This window comes from Corythoichthys intestinalis, chromosome 15 (assembly GCF_030265065.1).
Source record: "Corythoichthys intestinalis isolate RoL2023-P3 chromosome 15, ASM3026506v1, whole genome shotgun sequence".
Taxonomy (NCBI): Eukaryota; Metazoa; Chordata; class Actinopteri; order Syngnathiformes; family Syngnathidae; genus Corythoichthys; species Corythoichthys intestinalis.
In genome coordinates this window covers 9413809-9429026 of record NC_080409.1, presented here as the reverse complement: position 1 = coordinate 9429026, position 15218 = coordinate 9413809, and the positions used below count along the sequence as shown (strand labels likewise).

General features: G+C 40.4%; 1 protein-coding gene across 1 annotated transcript in view; it reads right to left on the bottom strand.

Moving 5' to 3' along the window:
- Positions 1-14837, bottom strand: part of ppm1aa (protein phosphatase, Mg2+/Mn2+ dependent, 1Aa) — a 30834-nt gene extending 15997 nt beyond the window's left edge. The window contains exons 1-5 of the mRNA XM_057859390.1: positions 14453-14837; positions 12807-13660; positions 12616-12733; positions 8738-8849; positions 8600-8657 (exon numbers count right to left, since the gene is read on the bottom strand). Coding sequence (XP_057715373.1) covers positions 8600-8657; positions 8738-8849; positions 12616-12733; positions 12807-13643 — 1125 coding nt within the window. The 5' untranslated portion in view covers positions 13644-13660; positions 14453-14837. The remainder of the gene's footprint in view (positions 1-8599; positions 8658-8737; positions 8850-12615; positions 12734-12806; positions 13661-14452) is intronic.
- Between the last annotated feature and the right edge of the window lie 381 nt (positions 14838-15218).

Genomic DNA, 15218 nt, shown 5'->3' with positions numbered 1-15218 from the left:
TTTTGAGTTTTTTCAGTGTTCAAAATAAATGTATTGTAACATCAGGTTATAATATGGCGGGGATATTTGCATGCGTTCCTGAATGCACCGCGTGACGTGTGGGGGTGTGGGAGATGCGGGAGAGCGAGAGACGTGCCTTCCTGTTGTTGTTGTCTTTCCACAAGTTCCCAAAAAATAAGTAATTGCAACCTAACAAAGCGGGTGACTTTTTGTCAACGTTACAGTATGATACCTGCTGTATTGGAGCACATTAGGGACCAGTGCTACTTGGGTGTTTTATCCAGCAATGACTACAGAGTTAAAATTGACTGTTAGCTTTATCATATTTTCATTTTACACCCTCATCACTTTACAGTGCTATGTTTTCATAGATTAAATAAAGCCTGTATGTAAGACACGTTAGCCACGCATCGACAGTGGTCATAATTAATAGAAACCTAGCCCTCCGCAGGGCTAACGTTTCGTGAGCGGGTGAGAGTAACGTTAATCGTATTTATTAGCGCTGAGAAGTGTACTGCTTTAAGATGGCGGCTGTTTACCACACCGCTGACTCTGTCATTTCGCATCTAGTTCAACATACAAGTGATATCTATGAGACGCATCAGATGCTATCTGCTACCCCCGTAGCATCATTCGGGCTAGTTTTTAGCAATGTCGGCGTACTAGTTTGTAGCGGCTGTCGGCTGCAGAAAGGTTTTTTTTTTTTTTTTTAATTGCTTCTTCCTCTACGCAAGTGACATCAGCGCGTTGTCCCGCATTAAAAGTAGTCCAGGCAAAACGTGATGCTTAGACCTGGCAAAATTAAACGATTCCTCTAGGTGAAAAAAATTACTTGGATCATTTTTTAAACTCGAGTTGCTCGAGTATTCGTTTCAGCTCTAGAACGAATGACAAATCTACCAGTTTGATGCACTAGTGTTATTTGCCCCCCCTCCCCAACAAAAACATCGTCTGGCTCACATGAGATCTAATGGCCATAAATGTGGCCCGCGAACCAAAATAAGTTTGACACCCCTGCTCTAAAGGACTGCAGCAGAATATACGGTAATCACTTGTTGCTGCAGTCAATGCTAAACACGTGTGTCCCTTGACTGAAAATGTAATGTGGGTAGATTAAAAGATTTTTCTCTGAAAGCAAGATGACACCATAGGAGTGGCAAAATTAGAACCAAAAGGCATAACAGACCAAAATGAGTTGTTTTTTTTTTTTTTCGCAAGGTTTCTAAAAGCCAAGGCAGGGCCAGGCAATCAATCCGCTCTGCTTTAGAAACCAGCTCGCCTCTTTATGTTTCAAGCCTTGAAAATCTCTGTGAAAATTAAAACCTTGAAGTTACCGGTGCTCCTTGCACTCCTCGTTTGTTTCAAATATCAGACCGAGTAAAGACCTCAAAGGGACCAGTTTGTTCAAATTAGATGAAAAACCAAAGTTCAAAAAAGTGCACTTTCTAATAATTGATCTGCCCTTTAAAGCAAACAAATACAGAGATCAACCAATTTATGTCCGCTGGATATATTTGGATAGATGTCATCCCTACGGATATTACACAAGACAATTTCACTGTTTACAGTGGTACCTCGACATACGAACGCTTCTGCAAACGAAATATTCAGTTCACGAAAGGTTTTTCTGATGCTTCATATTACGAAAAAAATATTCAACGCACGACAGATTACGTACTAGGGGTGTGACAATACAATATATCAAAATGGTGATATATCACGATACTTCTTATCCCAATAGGTTATTGATAAGTTTCTGCAAAGAATCAAAATATGGTTTTATAAAGGTGTCACTGTTTAGGAAAAAAGAGCAACCAACAGTTTGCTAGCAATTCTCTCTGGAAAGCTTATTTTTCTGTTTTTTTGTTTCAAAAAGATATCATAGAATGATTTCCTGACAAGTATCGATCATTTTTGTATCGTCATATCGTGAGAAAATCTTTATCATGAGCCTTGTATCATAAATAATATCATATTATGAGCTACCCAGAGGTTTCCACTCTTACTACGTACTGTAAAAGATAAGTAACTCCCGCCTGTCGAAAAAATTTAAAAGTCGCGCCATAAACGTCCTTTCTAAGTCATCGGTGCTCAGTCTAAGCTTTACTTTCAGAGCTGAACTCTTAAGGATGATGCCAGAAGTCCAGGTGTTTTGCTGCTTTTTGCACTTCCTGACATTGATGCTTGGCAGAGTGAAACTGAAATAAATCAGTCTCAATGACATTCAAAGCAATGTAAATCCACTATCATAATTAGATGCTAATACAGCAATAACAATCACTCGTTTTAAGTGTCCAATAACTATATAAATAATAATACTGTATATAACATTGTACATAGTACATACAACGCAGTATTAGAGCCAATTAAAAAGAAAAGAAGGACAAGAGTTAAGTCGTACTATTACGAGAAAAAAAGCTGAAGTGTTATTACGAGATTAAAAGTAATCAGTCGTCACTTTATGTACATGTACCTTTGCTAAGAGCTACAAAGAAGCAGTAGTATAAATCCTTCTATTGTTTATAATTTGATATACATAAACCAAAAACTTCCGTGACGTTGGCCCCTTCAGACGCAGATTTATATAAAAATTATGTCAATCGTTTGTGCTTGATTGTGCAGTTGAAAGTTTTGTTTGTGCTGCTATCGTTTTTAAGATATTTACAATTAAGGACAATCAGCCTACCATTTGAATAAACTAGTGTCAATCGTCTGTGCTTTTAGTTTGTGCTGCTATAGTTTTTGAGATATTGCGATAATTCCGAGTGATAACGTCACGCAGCCCCCCATTTATAGCAAAACAGAACCGAAATCTCTCAAAAACGATAGCAGCACAAACGATTTCTTACAGCACAAACGAAGCATAAACGATTGACACCATTTATGATCAAAATGGGGGGCTGGTCGACCTCAGATTGACCCATAAAAGAATTGCAAATATCTTAAAAACGATAACAGCACTAATGAAACTTTTTACATCACAAACGCAGCACAAACGACTGACATCATTTATATTTAATTTGCGTCTGATGGGGGGCCAACTTCATAGAGTTGAACCAAAAGATAGCGGATTTCCTTATTTACAAATCAGATTCTAAAATATACTCAGGAGATGCACACTATTTTTTCAATTCACTTTTACATCACTTAAAAAAAAAAATACGTAAAGCTACTATGTAGCTGGGAGCTATGACAAAGCATTAGTATAAATCATTCTATTGATAATAATTTGATGTCGATGAGACAAAATGAAAGGATTTCATTATTTGTAAAACAGATTCCAACACACAAGATGCTTTCAACATTGTGGATTTTAACAGAGGCGAAGCACTACGTAAAGTACTTAGCTGCTTATTCAGCTACGTAACCCCTACGTAAAAATAAGACTTTTATTCTCGTAATAATAGTACGAGATTAAAGTCATACTGTTACTACGAGAAAAAGAGTCGAACTGTTACTCAACCGTTACCCATCGCTGTGGCCCTAATACTCCATCGTACATACAGGCATCGCCCCTTTAGATGTTTTACAAGAGGCTACGTGACTTCTCCGCATGCGCAAATGTGTTCTTCGATGGGTAAGTAAAGCACAACCCGCTCTAAGCTGCTTACGTCAAAATAAAAGTATGGCTGACTGTGTCTCCACCAAAAGAGCACAAGTCTCCTCTCGTTTTTGCCTCGCGAAAAGTGCTTTTATGCCCACAAACGGTCCACTATATTGGCATCACTTTTGCTGTCGCCTCACTAGGAAGATAAGGTTCCATATTTTTCTTCTTCATTTCACGATTAGGTTAGGTATATCAAATGATTCAAATGTATTTGGCTGTTAATTCAATCTGAATGATGTTATTAGAAGTGCTTGGAACAAATTAGACAATTTAAATGTAAAACGCAGTTCATTATACGAAAAAAAAAATGATATGAAAGCCACTCCCGAACCGATTCACTTCGTGTCTCGAGGTACCACTGTTTGGCCAAAGAATTCGTTGATGCGTATTTTCTCGGGAAAATTACCGTATTGGCCCGAATATAAGACGGCCCTGATTATAAGACGACCCACTCTTTTTCAAAACTTAAGTTTGAAAAAAAGACTTTTTGAACACCAAATTAATTTTTATACAGAAAATAATCACAGTTCATCTGAAACAAATGATTATAACTAAGCCTGTCGCAATATGCAATAATTCCATTTATCGTACGGTAAATGAAAATGAAGGCGGTAATGTTCCCGCTGCGATTTATCGCCTCACGTGCGTGCGTGCGTACGTGCGCGTGCGTGCAGCAGATGTGCGGCGGACGTGCTGTTAAAAGCTTGGCTTCCTTGTTACCAACAGCGCAATATACTGTGATGAGGATTGACTCTGTTTTATTGACTTCTGGGTATGTTCGTTTTATACATTTGAACCTAGCCTAAGGCTACGTTCATACTACAGGTCTTAATGCATGAATCCGATTTTTTCGTGTTTTTCCGTCTCGAGTGAGGCATTAACTTGATGGCCTGAACCTGAAAAGTCGCATAGAAGTGGACCATTTCAAATTCGATCCGGGTCACTTTCGTATGTGGTCTAAATCCGATATGGGCCACATTTTTCCAAGCTGGCGGTCTGAACTTTCAACTCTCCCGAATCGGAATTTATCCAGCAATGACATCAGCAAAGCGAAAGCGGCAGGCAGGACGGGAGCGATGTAGCTATGCATTAGCTTCTAGCTTGAACTCTGCTTTTATGCACGAAGCCGGCTTGAAGACAGTCATAAAAAAATAAATGAAGAAAAGGTTAAGCCTGACAATTTTCGATGTTTATTCTATGCGGCAAATGAGAAATAGTTCAGTATGGCTTACGTTGCCGAGACGGGGCAAATGGACACACTCACGTCATGTCACGCACACAAGTTAAGGCTTATGTGCGTGCGTGTATGCATTCTTTCAGTACATATAAACTTTGAATAAAGGACTAAACTGGGATTATTAATGTCTGTTATGTGTTTCCTCTTTTTGGAAATCAAAATATGATCACCTTGGAATGACATACAGCTAGCATGTATAAAAAAATTTTATGCTTCGGCGCATGCGGTCACTTTGCTGAACGCATCTCGGACTGCAAATTAGTGCGTATGCGTGATACTTGAACGGGCTCCATGGACAAAGGCAGTCTGAACGGACACGCCAAAAAAACAGAAATGACAAAAAATCAAATTTGTGCATTAAGACCTGCAGTATGAACCTAGCCTTAGTGAAGCCAAATATTTGTTACTGCCACTTAATTATTTTTCTCTGTTGTTGTTGAAGTGCAATTGTTTGTGTTACTACAACTTTATACCTCTGTGCCTAAATGCTTAAGTTATTGAAGTGCAATTTTATCTTTCCTTGAAAAAGACATTTTATCTATCCTGTGTTTCTGTGTGGTATTGATATTGTTGTCTTTTACTTAAAAGAGGGAGTGTACTTAATTTTACTTAGTATCATACATATATATATATTATATATATAAATATATATATATATATTTATATATATTCTTACAGTGTTATTGCAAATTGGTTTAAAAAAAATTTGGGGGGGGGGGCAATAATATCGCATATCGCAAAAATTTATGAGAGAATTTATCGCCCACTAAAATTGATCGTGACAGGCCTAATTATAACAATATATTTGAAAAAAAAACGCATGTTATTTTGCCTAATTCAAATCTTAATATCTGAACATTTAAATATGTAAACTAAAGTGCAATCACATTCGTAAATGAATGGCTTCTGCTCTTTTAAATGTAAATAAACCAATCTATTGTGATAAAACAACAAAATTGCAATAACTGCATTAACCATCAAAGTGAGGTCTAACTGTAACTGTAGTCTTGAAACAAATCTGAATAAGGAAAAACACTGCAATAAAATATTGCAAACTGGTTAAACTTGAGAGTAGCTGAGATCTGTCATGACAGAACATTACTCCTCAAGTTCAGCATTCGCTTCAATGATATCTGGTGCCATCTAGGGTCGTGAATGGGTATAATGTCTATACCCCGAATATAAGACGACCCCTACTTTTTCAGTCCTATTTCGATGCAAAAAACACAGTCTTATATTCGGGCCAATACGGTACATTTTGCTTTAAAAGGGAACAAACCCTGCTGGTCTTCCCCGCATGGTCATGCTAGACTTCTCCTGTTTTTTCTACCACCCGTGAAATGCCCCATACTCAGCGACTGTGACTCGTAAGCCGTACTTTGCCCACATCATAGTTCGTCAGATGCACTATAATGGTGGTAGGTGTGTCCGGAGTCCTATTTATTATGGGTTTAAAGGTGATAAGTGAATTGCCTCCTACTTATGCAACCATACAATTCGTAAAATGGATCTTGTATCTGGAACTTTGTGCGTGTGTAACGGTGATTTTTTTCTTAGCAAATTTTTACATTCCCTCTTCCCAAAAAACTGAGTTGGGGACGTTAAAGGGCACGATAAACGCTTTTAGAATAATTTGTCTTGGTCTCATTTTTTTTCGTAATATGAAAATCCAAAAGGTTATCGATATGCTCCCACCAAGAATCGATATATTGTTTTAAAAAGGTGTCAGTGTTAAAAAATAATAATAATAAAAAAGGAACCAACAGGTTGCTAACAAAATCTTCCATTAGAATAGAGTCTACGTCAGCTCACTGGCTGCCATGGGCGACGCTAGACATCCAATTCATTTTGACCGGATTGGACGTTTAGCGCAGTCAATGGCACTGAAACCAGAGCATTGACAGCCAGTCTTGTGCTTCCTGTTCATTTTAGGGTATTCAGGTTACGGTAACATTTGATAGTGAGTTCATAAGACTGCCATAATGATGTCATGACACTGTCATGAGCATTAATGAATGCTTGTGGCAGATGTCACTTTTGAATAGATGTAAAAGATGTGGACTGGACATAAATGGAGTTAGTGACATCATTTGCCGGGTGACACTTCATGACATCGGTCATAAGCATTCATTATTGCTCATGAGTAGGGCTGCAGCTATCGAATATTTTCGTAATCGAGTATTCTTCTGAAAAGTCCTTGATTAATCAGAATAAACTTTTTTTAGGTAAAGAGCAATTATAAATATACATAAGAAAACAAGATGTTTTCCCTAATATTGAACCGCTTTTAGACAATCAATGTCTTTATTTTAGATGTACATTGTTGAAAACAGCCAACAATTTGTGATGTGACTTGAAAAATAAAACAACAAATTCAGTGCTTTCACTCAAAAAATATATTTTTTGACAAATTCAGTGCTTTCACTCAAAAAATCTATTTTTTACCGAAAAATGTCATTACACTTGATAACACACATCACTTAAAAGTTAGGTGTTTTTCCCCCATGTGTTTCAATTGAATTTCCATTTGTGTCAAGCTATTTTTAAGTTCTAGTTAAGTTTTAAGTTAGTCTAAGTTGTAAGTCCTTAAAGGACTGAGTTTTTTTCAGTGTTCAAAATAAATGTATGATACCTGCTGTATTGGAGCAGTCGGCACCAGTGCTACTTGGCGTTTTATCCAGCAATGACTACCGACCGAAAATTGACAGTTATCATTATTATGTTTTTATTTTATACCCTAATCACTCTAGTGCTGTGTTTTTACAGAATAAATAAAGCCTTATTTAAGACATGTTAGCCACGCATCTACAGTAGTCATACTTAATAGAAACCTAGCTTTACGTTACGTTTACGTTAGCGTGGTACAGTAACGTTAATCTCACTTATTAGCACTGAGAAGTCTACTGCTTTAAGATGGAAGTTGTTTACTAACGCCGGCGAGTCTGTCATTTTGCATCTAGTTCTATATACATGTGATATCTATGAGACGCATCAGATGCTACCACAGTAGCATCATGTGGGCGTAGTTTGCAGCGACGTTGGTGTAGTTTGTAGTGGCTGTCGGCTGCAATCAGGTACTGTTGATTTTTCCTCTACTACGCTGGTGACGTCAGCGCGTTGCGCCACATTAAGAGTAGTCGGCAAAACGTCATGCTAAGAGCTGCCAAACTTAAACGATTCCTCGAGGCGGAGAAAATGCCTCGATCAAGTTTTAAAATCGAGTTACTCAAATTATTCGAGTAATCATTTCAGCTCATCTCATGACAGTGTCATGTCATAAATATGACAGTCTTAAGAACCCACTGTCAAATAAAGTGTTACCCAGGTTACTTCCTCTGAATTTTAAGTCAATCTTGGGACCTTCCTTAGTCACTACCGTTTCAAGTAAACCAAAATTAACAGGAAGCGACCTGTAAATGCCCTAAAATCAACAGGAAGTGGCCCGTAAAAATCTCCCAAAAATAAAGGAAGTGAGCAAAAATCATCAGGACATGCCCCAAAACGAACTGGTTGCCTTGCATTGGCTACGACTGACGGCCTGAGTTTTTTGTAGAATATACTGGAACAATTTCCTGATAATTGTTGTATCGCCATATCGTGAGATCATCATTATCGTAAGCCTTGTATCGTATTGTGAGGTACCCAATATAAAATACACAACTTGGTTAAAGTTTGTTACTTGTCAGAAAGCATGCATACTTCAAACAAAGCAAAGCCCCAATGAGTTTTTGAGGGTTACAAACTGAGATACTTACCGTGTCATCGCTTCGGTAGGGGTTGAGTTTGTTGTAGACCGCTTCAATAACACTTCGTCTGGGGAGGAGAAACGACAACTTCTTAAGAATGTTAAACAAATAGCGAGCGGTTTACTACATGTATAAAAGGTAACGTACTTGCTTGCCAGTTCGCCGCCTGGAGGGAGGTTTGGGATGCTCTCTGACGCTAACGTCCTCATAACGTGGACCAAGTCTGGTACGCCTTCATCTCCCTGCTTTTTAAGGATGTCTAATGGAAAACAATTACATCTTTAACAAGGAGACACGTGACATAGAAACATCTGCAAATGGAAACATGGCATAAAGTAAGAAAAATCTCTGAAATTTGGTTGTTATGCACAGGTGAGGTGGGGGCATTTTATTTTTAGCTTTTCTTTGGTGTAGTCAATAGAGGTGTGCAAAATTTCCGATTCTTAGATTATTCGCGATTCGGGCGTGGAAGATTCGAGAACGATTCACAAACATCCAAATTCCGATTATTGAAATATGCCAAGTAAAGCAGAAGTACGACACACTCAGCGCGCCGCGCGGTCTTCGGTACACAATTAGGGATGGAGCGAGAGTAGCTAAACATCATGCTTCTCATTACCCGGCCCCTCGGGTAACGCCAATGTTCAACTCACGGCTCTAGCTCAACTCATGCCACGAGATAAAAAAAAAAATAACAACATACCTGACTGCTGCCGAAAGGCTGCTACAAGCCACATTATGTTACGGTAGATATCATTTATATAGGACTAGATGCATTATAGCTTCGGTATCGTTACCAGCACATCTAAAAAAACTAGATGCGGGCGTTAGTAACGGCCGCCATCTTAAAGCAGTACACTTCCCTGCAAGGCTGTTGTTGCGAACCTTCCAAGAGAACCTAATTAACTTTTTATCTAAAATACTCCTAAATCGGTAAAATATTGACTTGAATCCATCTTTAAAATAGTTTTAAAACTTTTACATGTTGAAAGTAGACAAAAGAGAAATTATGGAATAACAGGAGCAATTTTAACAACTTTAACGGTTGATTCACAACATTAAATTAGTTGAAAGTAGTTTAAAGCTGCTGATATAGAATGGGGACTGGAGTTTTTTATTTACTGTTATTTTCGTATATTTGTTTACTGCTATATGTTAACTTGATACTGAAATAGTAGTTTGGTTTAGCCTGAGAGGATTTTTGAACAATTTTGGAAATAATGTACAAAACAAATTTAAAAAAAAAAAAAAAAAAAAAAAAAAAAGGAGTGGGGTGCATCAATAATCGTTTTATAATCGAATCTGAGCCTCTGAATCGTAATCGTAATCGAATCGTTAGGTGCCCAAAGATTCCCAGCTCTAGTAGTCAATGTTCTGGAGCAAGGTCATGGCTGTTTAATAGAGGAGTTCCAAATAATCGATTATTACATACACCGTGAGTCGACACGTGACGATTCGATTACGAGTCATAAATGCTCAAATACAATGATTTTCCCTCATGACTTTATGACAGCTGCTCGTAGCGGAATGAAATTCAAGACACGTCTGCCGCCCGGACACCTTTAACAGACGCACGCACGTTATAATGGATGCTGCCTGTAACTGAGTGAGAGATTTACTCTTTTTCAAAAGACTGGAAAATAAATTTGTGTATGAGACAGGCAGGTACAGATGTGCGACCAGGCGCCCTGCTGTGCGCACGTTATTTTTTTGAGCGAGAGGGGAAGAGAGTTAGTTCGTTGCTCCTCGTCTTTCAGATGTCCAGCTGTAGTTTCAAGTCATGTCAATTGAAAAATGTCCTGAGCGTGTTGCTAAGACTAGTGTGTCTATAAGAGGTGAGTACACGAACCTTCTTGAACTGTTTAGCCTTTATAGTTGTTATTTTTTGAGGGCTTAATAGTTAGCTAACCTAATTAGCTAATTCGCTAACGTGTATTTCATATGCAGAAAGTGTAAAACCATGATTAAGTACAGCGGTAAGACTACAAACATGCAAAATAGTCCAGAAATATGTGAAAACAAAGTATATTGGATAAAAGAAGGCTTATTTCTGTTTCCAGAAAATGTGGAATTTATTCCACCTGTGTAAATTTTATTGTATTGTTGAGTTAAATAAGTACTCCCTTTAAAATGGTTAATGTTTTTGCACTTTCTTGTAAAAAAAACAGCTTAAGGGTAGCTTTTTGTTGTATGGGCATGTTTCCATTGTTCCTGTTGAATCATTAAGATATTTTAAATAAATAATGGACAAAATTTGTCTACTTTAATAATTAGTAACGTACAGTGCATCGATAATCGTGACAACCTTGATCATCGTCCATACCGTGATCATCATTCAAGAATCAAAGCGTAGCACCCTGAATCGTGATCGAATCAAATCGTGGGGTGCCTAAGATGGCACACCTCTACTGTTTAAGTTTCATTAATGCTGTGTGAAAGATTGACTTTTTAGGGTCTCTTGAATATGGCGCGTGTGAACTCGGGGAACATGCTTTTTTCCCTTACTAGAATAAAGTGTAATAGCGTACCGCACGATTTCTATTTTGAGACCGTGACGTTTCCATCGTAACCCAGAAATGGGTCAACATGGACACGGCTTCGCATACAATCCATGTTATTACTGCTTGTTTTCTGTCGGTAATCTTTCAAAAAAGAACATGCCGAGTAAACACTGCTGCTATGGAACTTGTAAAAACAACAATAGACATTATGACATATGAAGGATGTTTTCTACATGTTTCCCGAAGCTAAAATTCAGAGGACAAAATGTGAAGAATGGATCAACTTGCGCGGACATCCAAAAGACCAGTTTAACACCAGAAAGGTGAAAGCCCTTCACATTTCATATGAAGTAAAGAATTTGTTGGGGGCCATGTTCCTACAGATGACGAAGAGTTAAGCCATTTTGATATTTTTACTATTTTTTTTGCATGGCTTTTTGAGTGCTGCTTCTGTCTGACAATGAATGACATGGGAAAAAAAATTAAATGCTATCTGACTGCCACTTTTATGTTGAAAAAAAAAACAACTTTAGTAATGGGGAAGTGTAAATAAATTATAGAATTAATGAAAAAAATTAAAAGGGTTCGTTGGCTGTCACTGAGTAGCATTTGTGATCACTACAACAAAATAGCAATGTAAATTACCCCCAAGAACGGTCAGAGACATAAGACAACTAGATGATATAATATATAAGAAAGACATTTGGCACCAGGGACATCATTTCCGGACAGAATTGGTAGGTTTAGCTCAGTAAACATCTCGTTCGTACACTAGTTCCATGCATTTGGCATGAGGGACAAACGCGAGCTTGACTTGCCTAGCAACAATTGCTCACGTCATGAGCAGGGGTGCCCAATCCTGATTGGTTGATTCAGGTGTGCTAGAGGAGGGAGACATGGAAAACAAGCTGGATAGGGGCTCTCTAGGACCGGGATTGCGCACCCCTGGTCATGAGCAATGAGCAAAAGTGACGTGTTGCGTGCGGTACACCATTGCACATTCACTCAGTGGGTGGCAGTGGCGCTCTCATTTTCAGGGTGTGCACGGTATTTTTGAATCAAACAAGCGCACACAGCAAAGAGCCCTGGAGATGTAAAGAGCAAGAGAGAAGTATTGGAATACGTTAGCTCACTGTCTGCCATTGAAGGGGCTAGAGACATCTAGCCCCGTCAATGACACTGAAGTCAGCAGTCACTGCCCGTCTTTTGTTTGCATTTACACGTCACTTCCTGTTTATTTTAAGTCATTTACAGGTTACTTCCTGTTGCTTTAGATTCCCTTCCGATTCATTTGGGGACGAGTCCCTTCATTTTCAGTCACCCAAAATCAACAGAAAGTTACCCGTAAAGGCCCCAAAATCAAGAGGAAGTGACCCGTAAATACCCCAAAAGGAAAAGTGACTGAAAATCGACAGAAAATGACGTGAAATGCCCCAAAATGAACTCATTTCATTCAGCATAAGATCTTTTCATCCCTTGTCAACATTTCCCTTTGTCATTCAGTCACAGTTTTCTTGTACCTACCTTCTACTCTCGACTCCAGATACTTATCCAGCTCGGCTTCCCGTTTAACTGCTTCCGGAGAAACTTTTGGAGCTCCGGGAAAACAGATTAAAACAACGCTCATATTGTCCCGGCTGCCCTGTGGATGAAAACACAAAGCCGAGATGGGTTAAGACTTAATACGAGAATGTGCCAATGTCTTTCGGGCATACCTTGTACAGGCAAGTGTCAACAATTTCATTGCTGACTCTTTCCAGATCATCCGTGACTTCTAGCCTGGAGCGGACAAAGTCACAGAGTTCTTCATTGGCCATGACATCCCAGATGCCATCACAAGCTAGTATAATAAACTCATCATCCCCTTCACATCTCTGGATTGCATAAACTTCAGGCTCGGGAGAGACCAGCTGCTCTGTGGGGCCTTTCCCGTGCACGCACTTGTAGTCGAAATCTCCGAGGGCCCTCGACACGGCCAGGGAGCCGTTCACTCGCTGGATCATGACCGAGCCGCCGGCGTTGAGGATCCTCTCCTTCTCCAGAGGGTTGCTGGGTTTATGATCCTGCGTGAAGAAGTGCACGGCGCCGCCTCGGCTCAGGAGTCCCCGCGAGTCGCCGCAGTTGATGAAGTAGACGTGGCTCGGCGAGATCATCACACCCACCGCGGTGGAGCCGCTGCGGTCCACACCGTGCTTCTTCTCCGAGATGCTCCGCATGTGATCGTCGATCTCCAGGAAGCCCGTGCGGATCCCATTCTTCACGCTTTCCACCGAGGCATCCTCCTGCAGAGCGCTTTGGAAGTCGGAGTTGCTGGTGATGTGCTCCAATAGGTGCTCGCAGCAGTACTTGGCGACCTGGGAGCCGGCGTGCCCGTCGTAAACGGCGAAAAACGACCACGGGTCCAGACCGTGAGGCAAGCCGATGACCGCCGTGTGTGCGTCTTCCATCTCCACCCGCCAGCCCTGCATACTGCTAAGCCCAAAGCGCAGGCTGTTACCCTCGCCGTGGGAATTATATTTTTCCATCTTTGGTTTGTCCAGAAATGCCCCCATCGTGTCCCTCTTGAAACCTGTGGGAATACAAGTAGTGTTTCTTTCAACTGAGCAGCGCTATTTAGAGAGGTTTCATACGGTATCGCTTATCAGTTCAGAAAGATTGGACGTACATCACCACCAATTGCAGCCAATGAGTCATTGACAGATGAACAGAATGCAAGTTGAATTTTAGTACGTATTAAAACCTAATTGAACAAGTAAACGTATTTGCTTCCAGACTATCAGCTTGGCGTTCAGACGGCCTGCACTCCTCTAAAAATAGAAGGTCTGTGTACATATTTTTGCTACATATGAAGCAGACTGTTAGTGTGGACCAAATTGAAACGCCCTTTCACCGCTGCTTAGCCATCTTCAACTTGCGAAGCACATTTGAAATAAAACAAAACCTCAACCTACCGGTGACCTTCGCGATGACCAACACAGCGCAATAGGGAGGTCGGTTAAAAGTAGTTAACGCAATTCTGGAAGCGACTGGCCAGTTATTCGGTGACTGAGATCTAGGTGCATTTCACGCAAACGACAGCAAAAGCTACAGCGTGCATAATCAAATTGTGAAGCTGTTGAGAATGTAAGAGAGTTGTCGTTTGGCGAGGTACGTCGGCAACAAAGCAGGTTGAGACGCGAAGCAAATAAACAAGCTGGTTTACGCTTACTTGCGGGCCCTGACCCTTGTCCCTCGCGGCTAACTTGAGCTAACGGCTAACGCTCCCCTAGTGCGAGGCAAGGAGAGCCCTCGGCCTTCGCTAAGCACTTAGCACCAAGTGCTAAACAGGTTGCGGCTCAACCAGAGATGTTCAATGTCTTACCGAATGTCCGTAATAATGTTCGACAGCGTCAGACGCCGAGGCTGTGACCGAAGCTCCAGGCGGCCGGTCGCGCTTGACACCGGGGAGGATCCCTCTCGGGACAGCGACGAAAGTGGCCTTTGGCTGGCTGGACTCAGGCTAGCAGAGAGCAATCGTCACACAAGAGCCGAACAGCGCTGGAGTGGAGCTTTCTCTTCGGGTACCACCTTGATGCGTTACATTCTCTCAGCGGGCGACCGCTACGATATATTAGCGTTTTTGCTTTTCGTGTGAATTTTGGAAGCTGAAACGTCCGTCCCAGCCTCTCCACTTGACAGCTTGACAGCTTGCTAGCTACCCTTAGCTGTTGGGGAGCAGAGGCACTCGAAGAGGACCCGGATGTTGCAGGTTGCCTTCGAAAACATGACATCATCCCTGAAAGCCGAAAGAGAGCCGAGGACGGTCGAGTACATTGAAACGCCTTCTGAAAACACCCTCTCATTTCAAATAATTCATTTTCTTACCCTATGAGATCCTTTTTTTTTTTTTTTGTAACATTCAATGTTGACCTAGTCAACTGTGACTTTTGTGACGCCTATCCAGACACCAAGGGCGCAGGTTTGGTCTCAATGTTAGTAGGGCGACGATATAATACGACCCCTAGCAAAAAGTATGGAATCACCAGTCTCGGACGAGCACTCACTCAGACATGTTAATATGTAAAAATAACTCAGATAAGAAGCTTGAAAAAATAATGAATTAGTTCAAAAGTGCAAATCCTTGGCAT